The following is a 10,078-nucleotide window of genomic DNA, read 5'->3' on the forward strand; positions in this document are numbered from 1 at the left end:
ATTGGGTTTTAATTGTCTGTAAACCACAATTATCAAAATTACAGGAAATGCAGGTTGGCATATTTCCTTTACATGTGATAAATCCATTTCATAGTTTTATCACTAATAAGAGACAATATGTTGAACTTTTTAAACATTAACTTTTTAAGATGGACAGGCTGTCCGTCAGTGATTTTGTTCTGGTTTCTTAACTGACAGCTGCTAAAGTTTCTGCTGAGCTGGCATCAGCTGCCTCATCACTTCCTGTGAAAATCCCACTCAGTTCAGGCAGTGCGATGCAAATCCTGACAGACTGCCGAAGCAGGTTGCATCGGAGCGAAGGCAGAGCTTCATGTCAGTCTGCAGCAGAGCTGTCACCGATCACTGCCGCTATGAGCAGCGCCGCGCAGTGCTGCGCTCTCAAGGAGCTGCGCTCCCTCATGTTCAGCCTGGTCGTCTCCGGCCTCTCGCTCACGCTGCTGCTCTTCACCTACAGGTGAGTCCAACCTGCAGCACCAAGCTGCAGCAACCTGCAGCACCAAGCTGAACCTATGAAGATAACTTTTACTGGACTCCCTGCTGGAGAGGAAACTTTTCCTTTCCCGTTGTTTCCGTCAAAGCGTAACCTATAAACGGTATGGAGCGTCTAATGATGCTCCTTTTAAATAATGTTTATTAAGAATGGGAATATTTGTGGCTGGTCTCAACAAAACCAGGAAGAAAAATCCCCAGGATGGTTCATTATTTGAATTCTGATGACGTCAAATTAATAAAAAATGAGTGAAAACATATGTTAGCACTCATGAAACCATTTCAGAGCAGCTAAAAAGTTTCATTTTAGAAAATTTACACATAGTTCGGGTGGCAGATTATTTTATTAATGTGGGAAAATGTCATGTTTTAAGTGAAATAATCTGCCAGAATGTTTTCATTAATATTAACAAATTACTGACTTAAAACAAGCTCTTATGTCTTACTGAATAATTACTTTTTTTGTTATTTTTGTCTTATTTAAAATGTACTTTTGCACTACAAACCTGGAAATGAAAAAAGAAATCAAACAGATTTGGCCATTTGAATGTTGGAAACCAGATTTATGAGAAAAATGTTTTTAAAGTTTCATCAAATTTTCCCATAAAAATCTGAGTCGGTGCTGATTCACACACAGGGAGGCAGAGCGTCCAGGAATATCACATTCAGACACTTTTCATAACTTCACTGCTGGCTGAAACTTAGAGTGTGGAGAGGTTTTCAGTTTTAAGCAAAAATAAATCTTTAGCACATTTTCAGACCAACACAAAGGGTTGGAGTTGGAGGCAGAGTTGACAAAAAGTATTTGGTAAAAAGCCGACTCAGGTTTTACATACTAATCGAGTAAAAATACTTCATAATGAAATTACTTGAAAAATTACAAAGTCATAATAAAATTACTTTTATGTTGTATTTCACAGCACAGTAAAAATACACTTAAAAGTAAAAATGTTCTAACTAAAGTAGTTTTTATTGGGTAAATGTAATGAGTTCATACTGAACAGGAATAATTCCTCCTTAACCAGCAAATAGGAACAGAGAAGATATTACATTACATTTCGCTCAGCTCAGTGCTGCAACATCAGAGTACGACAAGCGTGTGTGTGTGTGTGTGTGTGTGTGTGTGTGTGTGTGTGTGTGTGTGTGTGTGTGTCACATGTATTATAATTTGTGTTCTAAAAGCTTAACTGAGCAGCTCTTCATCATCTCCTTTTCTGATCAGATATATTTATAAAAAATCCAATAAAGTGTTTAAAACCTCACTGGATTAAATTAGTGTCGTATTTAAACTCAAACTGGATTTTCACTGTTATGTTTTCAGCTCTGGATACTTTTTCTTTTATCTTCTGCTTTTCCAGTAACAGGCAGCTGTTATAACTGTGTCGCAGCTCTTTGTAAGTCAGAGGTTCCCAAACTGTGGGGCGCGCCCCCTAGGGGGGGGGCGCTGTGTCATTGCAGGGGGGGCGCGGGAAGCCGTCTGGATGAAAAAACAAAAAACAAAACATGAACACTGTATGCGCTGGGTTTTTACCTTAGAATGGCCAACTTTCTGTTATTCCTCTGTCAATTTGATACAGTAGGGGCTTCCACACTTCCCATATCTGTGTCCTCTGTCACTTTTATCAGCAGTTAAAACTGTTTAATCCGTTGTTAACATGTAACCTGTTTTTCCGAGCCGCCTTTAAACGCAACATGAGCGCTAGGACGCTCGCGCTGGGTTTCCACCTGTGAAGGAGACCTGCTGCTGCTGGGCGGAGCTACGTAGGTTTGTGTTAGAATCACGGCAGCAAACCAGTAAAACACAAAGAACTTTTCACAGTTTTTCCCTCCAAACTAACCGACTGAGTTGAGTAAAGCTGTTGGATTCAGGTAATGTTAGCTCAAAGATGACTAGCTAATATCAATACAGAACCTTAAGCTTAACAAGAACCTTTTGTAATCCATATGGGGGGCGCAGAAAAAGTTTGGAAACCACTGTTGTAAGGGATGAATTTGCATGTTGTTTATTAGCTGGTTGGCTGAGCTGCAGCAAAGCGCGCAGCCTGCCCGCGTCACGCCGCTGTGTGTCGCTCTGCAGGTCAGACCTGACCTTCCAGGCCGTCAATCCTCCAGAGTTTCAAACTTCAGCCCGGCCGACGGAGCCTTGCATCACGACTGCAGGAATGACAGGTGAGCTGCTGCAGTCTGGGGCTTTACGACGGATCCTACCTTTAACACGGATAGAAACGACCTGCTGGACACCCAGAGGAAACGCTCTGATGCTGACGTCATTTGGTCCACTAAGAGGGGCGGAGCCAGGAAAAACATGTCCGATTTTCTACTGGTGTAAAAAACACCTTTTCCAGTCTTTGTTTCCATTAAAAACACAATTAAAATCACATGAATATTCTGTTTAAGGCGAAGCTACAGGTGCTGTTTGAAAGTTACACAGCGGAAAATTAAAAGCAATAGTTTGATTTATGTAGAGAAAAAAATGTGCGGCTGTAATCATTTCATCACATAAATCCTGCATTTATAAACATCAGAGCTCCAAGCTAAATATTTAGTTTCAACCGCAACTGCGCTCAATCTCTACAACATTTCCGGTTCTGGAGCTGTCAGTTACTGGTTGCTATGGACCAACTGTCAAAAGCAGCCTAGCATAATGTAAAACACCAATAAACGTCTGGGGAAAAAACTACTTGAACAAATAAACTGTGACAAATTTCTACAATAATGTTAAATAATTATTGTAGAATGTTAAATAAATGTTATATATATATAATATCTATATACATTCCACATTTTCTTTTTCACATGAATCATAATTTTTCTTCTTTCCATTTGGGGGCATCGTTGTTACATGGCTGATGCCCCCCAGGACCCTCCTCTGGCTCCAGCCCTGTCCACAGTGATCCAGTTTCCACATCTTATTATTCACAGCAGCTTTTAAACCTGACATGCTAAGCAGATAGACATTATGAAACATTCAATAATTAAACCTCTAGGAAAGTCTGGGGCTGAAAATGACGTCTCTGTGCTTTGACTGTGCCACATGTGGACCAAAATGGCTGCTGATTGATGCTGCTGCTCGCCATACTGCTGGTTAAATCTGATGTTGTCTTTTCTTTTCTTTCTCTCTTTAGTTATCAGAGGACAAACAGCCCAGCTGCTGAGAATAAACGGCTCCAGGACTCTCCTCACATCCGCTTACCTGGAGCATCGCACCAAAAGGAAGGAGGTCAGCTTTCATTTTCACCGCCACTGAAAAGAAACAGCAGCAACCGGCAACTGTAGAAGAGAACAACTGCAACCTTCACTTCAGTTTATTTTATTAAGCTTATATGTGAAAAAACTAAATTTAATATGAAAGCAGGTAGTTTGTATTTCTGCCACAAGTTCAGGTTTGTTTCTGTAAATATCAGCAGAGAGGATTAATCCCGTTTTTAAAAATTATTTTTTAAAAATTAAATCTATAGCAACCATTATAAAACCTAATTCATGTTCAGTAGTTCTGTTCTTACACTTTTCTTCATTCAGTTCCACTGAATCTCTAAAACAGGTTTAACTTCCATGAGCCTTTTAGACACATTTCATTGACAAATATTAACTTTTTAAGATTTTAGTTTGTGATAAATTAAAATAGTCTCCAGTTCCCAGAATTGGTAGTAACTAGTTACATTTACTCAGTTACAATTACTTGAGTAACATTTTAGGGGAAAAGTACTTTTGGGAGTATTTTGACTTTTTTCTCTAAACTTCAGTAAAATTTCTGGATTTTCTTCCGAATGAGTGAAAAACAAAAACGTTTTTTGTCACCAGACAGAGACACACCTGGAGTTTCTGTTCAAGTTTAATTCGTTTTTATTGAAAGAAACTGATTTATTTTGCCTGATTTTATTTTTTATTGATATTTATATTAATTATTTATATGATTTAGGACTACATTGTAATTTTAGCCCTTAAATTAACTAAATTTCTACTTAACCTTTTTGGTCCATTTGATGATGTAATTTATAAATATTTAATGATTGGTAATTTGATCAGTTACTCAGTACTTCAGTAAACCTTTTTACCAAATACTTTATATGATAATCTAAATGTTTATTTATAGAAAGTATTTTCATTTTGATATTTAAAATACCAAAATTTCCACATGACTTTTTGTGTCATTTTTAAATATTTTTAAGCATTTTTACCTTATTCTTTTTTACTCTTGACTAATTTCTTGGATGGTTACTTTTAATTTTACTTGAGTAAAATCATGTTAGTGTTTCTCTGCCTCCCATTTCAACCCTTTGCAAACCTTTGTGTTGGAAAATGAGAAACATTTATTTTTAGAACATTTAAAAAGAAAACCTCTCCATATTCTTTAAGTTTCAATCCCAGCTGCATATTCTAACAACGTGACGGAGTGGCTGGATGTGACATTTTGTGCGGCAGGTTCGGATTATTGCCATAATGCTGCGCAGTGAGAGAGTGAAGCTCCACTGCCACCTCCACTGCCGCCACCAGCTGCACGTCTCCAGCGCCGCCGTCCGGATCCACAGGGACCACTTCCGCTTCCGCTTCGGCACGGCGGACATCTTGTGTCCCGTCCCCTCAGGATGCGAGACGCCTGGTTACGTCGCCGTCACCTCGGCTGCCACCAAGGACGAAGGTAGAAATGTCACAGTTTGGTTAAATAAAAACATGGAAGACTTTATGATAAACACTGGGAAAGTATTTTATTATAACGATAAATATATTGTTAATGTTCAGTTAAAAATGCAATGAGTTAATTCGTTATTGCGCAATTTATTCAGGTTAAACACAGAGTGAATAAACATTAACATAAAATAATCCACTCAGTTTGTTTTAAACAGTTTTCTTATCCAAAATGTATTTATTTTTTCTGACTGGGATTTAAAATATGTATTTACTGTTTATAATCAAATTTAGGTTCAGAATAGTTTAAAGTTGCACCAGTCAGACTTTTCTCTTCCACCAGACCTTTTCGTCCCTCCATCGATTTAAACAGAGACATTTTCTGCAACTTCTGTGTGTCAGGAGGAAAATTAGTTCCAAAGTTTCATCGTTTTTAAACTAATCAAATGTTTTCTTTTAATGAAGGAGCTTTACTTTTAGATTACATAGGTGATAGTTCGGTTTGAAGATGTGTTACATATTCTAAAAAAATAAGACTTTGGTGATTCTTCATCCACATTTATTTAGAAAAAAAGAAAACAGAACCAGTCAAACATTTTCCCTTTCATGTCCAACGTTAATTTATTATAGACACCAGTTTAGCTGTGTCCATTCATAGTTAGAGCTGCAAACAGAGCGAGTACGGGAGCCCGGCGGTGACACTTTGCTATAAATGGCTTGTAAAAAAGAGAGGACTCAGTGTAAAAACAACTTTTGGTTTCTAAAACGTGTTTTTTGTTGTTTTAAATCAGAAATTGATAATCTTGAGTTTCTGGAGGTTGGAAATCAAATCGAACAGACGACCTTTCCTTACAACTTCACCTGCTGCTTCTCCGCCATGTACGACTTCACCAACGTCCTGCAGGTAACGTCACGTTCGTTAAAAAATAGCAAATACAAACGAACAAGAGTTTAATGGGATCAAATGATGCAAAGAAATACGTTTTCTCTCCCTTTACAGCTGATTTTAAACAGATCCTTTTTATTTATCTTGTATCTTCCTGTACATGTTTGAACGCTGAACCTGCAGCTTGTGTCAGGTGATGTTTGTGGCAGTAAACTGGCTTTGTGTTGCAGCTGGTGCAGAGTCTGGAGATGCTTCAGTTTCTGGGAGTCAACAGAGTCGTCGTCTACAAGACCAACTGCAGCGCCGACGTGCAGCGAGTTCTGGACCACTACTCAGAAAAAGGTTCAGTCCGGACGTTAATGTCCACGTCTGTCCGCATAAACAGCTCATTAATATTAATGAGACTGTGAGTTAACACTTTAATAAACTACTAACAAAGAAAGTTACTAAATTTATCACCTTTTCAACATAAATCAGAGGATTTGGAAACATTTGCTCTAATATCTTGGCACAGATTCTCTGGTGGTTTTAAGCTTGGGCTTTGACTAGACCTTCTGAACAAACAAAAATGCTTTTATGTCAGCCTTTTTCCATGTTCTTTTAATGACTCAATATGTGTGATTTTAGTTGCAGTTCTTATTTAACATAAACACAGTAATTCCAACATGTTGGTTTTGCAAACATTTGTGATGAAAACGCAGCTGCTGACAGCAGTTCTCATATTTTTAAAGCATGTGGATGTTCCAGAACAAACATGTTTGGTGCTTTTTAGGTTTAAATTGTTTTTTTATTCCTTTAAAGTTAGAAAACTGTTGCTATGGTAGTGAGTGTGAACTTAAACCTGCCTGTGTCTCTCCAGGTCTAGTGGAGGTGATTCCTTGGTCGCTGTCCAAGTACCTGAATGTTTCTCGAAAAGCTTCTCCTCAGCAAAGTCCTGGTGACATCCACTACTTCGGTCAGATCCCGGCGCTCAACGACTGCCTGTACAGATCCATGTACCGGTCCAGATACGTGGCGCTGCACGACCCGGACGAGCTCATCCTGCCGCAGACGGTCGACAGGTAGAGCTTCTGTTTCACATTAAAACGACTTTTTCAGTAAAGTTTTTCCTCCAATAAATGTCCTGAAAGGCAAACAGGACACATCATCTTATGCAGCATCTTCTGGTTTTCCTGAAATATTTTAATGATGCAATAGTTTTCCTTTGTGCTGCAAAAACACAAAATCTTACCAAGGAATTTTAGTGCAAATGTCTTAGTTCGCTTGAAAAGAGACAAAACTAACTTAGTAGCAACTTTTTACCAAGAAACAGCAGCTTGTTCTAAGTCAGTAATTCCTTTCTATTTATTTTAAAAACTATTAATTTGATTGACTGATAAATTTAGTTATAGTAAGACATTTTTAGAATGTTGTAAGTGAAATAATCTGCCAGTGGAACTAAAACTTTTCATCAATATTAAAGAATTATTGACTTAAAGCAAGCTGCTAGCTCCTTCAGACTAGCCAGCAGCGATTAGCAAACACCTGGTGGACCGACTGAGCTCATCATAGGAGCCAGGCGCGGAGCTATGGGGGGGTGGGGAGGCTGCTGCCCCCCAAACCGGGCCGGATGGGGGCCCGGTTGTGGGGCAGCAGCATCCGGGCCCGGGCCCGGATGGGGGCCCGGGCCTGGAGGTGCCAGGGAGGGAGGAATGGTTTCAAGTCATTGAAATATGTGATTATAGACAGAGAAAGTGCGCCCTCGCCTGTTGAGAAGGGTGTATTTAATGTTAAATACCCCCCCGCCCCCCCTCAACAGTTTCAGTTTCACTCCACGTAAGGGGCCCGGTGATTGGCCCCGCCCCCCGGCCCGACGCTGACGTTCCGCTAGTGGTAGGAGCTACTTCTTAGAACAACGTTGGTAAAAATGTTGTTAAAGGGTTAATAGAGAAGCCATGTTGGGATGACTTCCTGGAGGAGGACCTTCAGAAAGAGCAGGAGCTTCTTAAAGAGACAGGCGCCCAATTTCAATCTGTTTTTTCACGTAAACGATATAATCTGCCTTGTTTTAAATTATTCGTTTAAAACAAGCTCCCATATCTTGCTGTAAGTCAGTTTTGTCTTATTTCCAGTGTACTAAGATATTTGCAGTAGAAACTATTTGCTCAGGTTGTGTTTTTGCAGTGTGCTCACCAAGTTTTGAATGTGTTTTTACTGATTTTGATCGTTTTCTCTGCAGCTGGATGGAGTTGCTGCCGCTGCTGAAAAATAAGTACGGCGCTGACAGGTGTTACACCTTTGAGAATAACTGGATCCCCATGGAGTTTGAGTTGCCGCCTCCGAAGCCCAACGCTCTGCCTGCAGTGGACCAGTGGCAGAACGTATCGGGGGTCAACATCCTGGCTCACCTCTACAGAGAACCCTTCATCCCCAGGAGAAGGAAGCACAACGCCAAGATCATCGTCAACCCCAGAGCGGTGTTTGCCACGTCTGTCCATGGAGTCCTACAGCCACAGAAATCCTGCATCTGGGTTGACAGGAAGTTAGCCCGGATGTACCACATAAAGTAAGCCGAGGCCGCTGAACTTTGAACTTCAGGTTCACCAGGAAGGTCGTTTGGGAACAGTGAAGTGTTTTTTAATTTGATCTCTTGGGCAAATCAAAAGCTTGTGTTTTTTTTTAAAAAGTTGACAAATACTTTAGTCAAAACCCTTTGGAAAAGTATTCCTATAACAGAACTGTCCTGCAGACTGACGTCTGTCTCTGACGTCTGTGCTTTGTGTCTGCAGACCTCGAGGACCGCCCAAACACAAGGAGAAGCAGCTGATATATGAGGGCAGACTGCTGGGCTACAGCGGCCATCTTATTCCTGCTGTCAACGCTGTTCTCAAACAGACCGGACTTCTACCTGAGGCAGCGTGAACTGGACTCCGGATCTCACAATGTTTACTGAAAGCCGCCAAGACCTGCAGGCAGAAATGATTTCACACAACAAGGTCTGGAAATGTGAAGCTCCTCCTGACATATCACGTCATTTTACCTCGACTGCTCAGCCATGACCAGCTGTGACTGTGTTGAACTAATGGTTTTATTGTCTTTATTTCCTATAAGACTTTGTGTGGAAAGTGCTTGAGTTAAAATGAAGGCCAGAGCAGATTTCTGCTGCTGCAAAACATAAACAGAAGTTAGTTTCTCACAAAAGACTTAATTCTTGTGCATAAAACATTTTACTGAGATCGATGCCTGTGTTTCAGTCTGTCACTTTAATTTAGAATAATATTCTAATAAACCTGACAGTGATTTTCATCTTTAACAAGCACGTAGTGCCACTTTATAGCTCTTTATAGTATAATCACATGACTATGTTCCTTCACTTACACAACTGAAATATGTGATTTAACATCTTGAAATTGGGTCTCTGTCTCTTTAAGAAGCTCCTGGTCTTTCTGAAGCTCCGCCTCCAGGAAGTCGTCCTAACATGGCTCCTCTATTGACCCTTTAAAACATTTTTGCTAGCATTACACTGAGCAGCAGCTCCTATAATAGCTCAGCAGCTGTTTGCTAATTGCTGCTGGCTAGTCTGAAGGAGCTGAGAGGGGAGGAGCTGCTCCTCGGAGGCAGGTCCACCCAGCTAAATGGTTGCCATGGAGCTTGAAGGATTTCTCAAACATGCATAAAAGAATCAAAGCAGGTTTGTTTTTGATGAGGGAAAAACTTTATGTGATGTATATAAAAAAGTAGATTTTACATGATACTGCCCTTTAAGTATTTATGACTTTATGACAAAGCAGTGAAAAAAAACAGGAACTAAGTAAAATTACGTCTCACACCAAACACAAACTGGGCGTCAGTCCCAAACATGTCTGTAGAAGGTCAAAGGTCAAGGCTGGATTGTGATTTTGTGAAGGTGAAGATTTTAATCCTCGTTTCTTCCTGGAGAAAAATAACAAAAAACCGAAGAAGATTCAGCAATTTTCCTGCTGCTTCACTTTGTGTTGAACTTCTACTGAAGCCAAAGTTATTTTTATCTGTAAAACCTCAAGACTCTTTCAGAAACATGTATATTAAACTTTCATT

At 39.9% G+C, this 10,078-nt stretch overlaps 1 protein-coding gene across 2 annotated transcripts; it reads left to right on the forward strand.

Moving 5' to 3' along the window:
* Window positions 1–308: 308 nt before the first annotated feature.
* LOC106959895 (uncharacterized) lies at window positions 309–9,314 on the forward strand. 2 transcript variants are annotated; one of them, XR_001427450.1, is made up of 9 exons: window positions 309–475; window positions 2,588–2,679; window positions 3,636–3,730; window positions 4,933–5,149; window positions 5,928–6,040; window positions 6,253–6,364; window positions 6,882–7,083; window positions 8,241–8,632; window positions 8,741–8,837. XR_001427450.1 is itself a non-coding variant. In XM_015052742.1 (9 exons), exons 1-9 carry the CDS (start codon window positions 372–374, stop codon window positions 8,921–8,923), a joined length of 1,395 nt encoding a protein of 464 aa, XP_014908228.1. In that variant the 5' UTR covers window positions 309–371; the 3' UTR covers window positions 8,924–9,314. The 2 variants fall into 2 exon arrangements, 1 of the variants encoding a protein (XP_014908228.1); XM_015052742.1 differs by having other exon boundaries at window positions 8,241–8,567; window positions 8,791–9,314.
* Window positions 9,315–10,078: the final 764 nt, after the last annotated feature.

The sequence above is a fragment of the Poecilia latipinna genome, unplaced genomic scaffold, assembly GCF_001443285.1.
Source record: "Poecilia latipinna isolate Pla-1442-1.1 unplaced genomic scaffold, P_latipinna-1.0 Scaffold1128, whole genome shotgun sequence".
Taxonomy (NCBI): domain Eukaryota; kingdom Metazoa; phylum Chordata; class Actinopteri; order Cyprinodontiformes; family Poeciliidae; genus Poecilia; species Poecilia latipinna.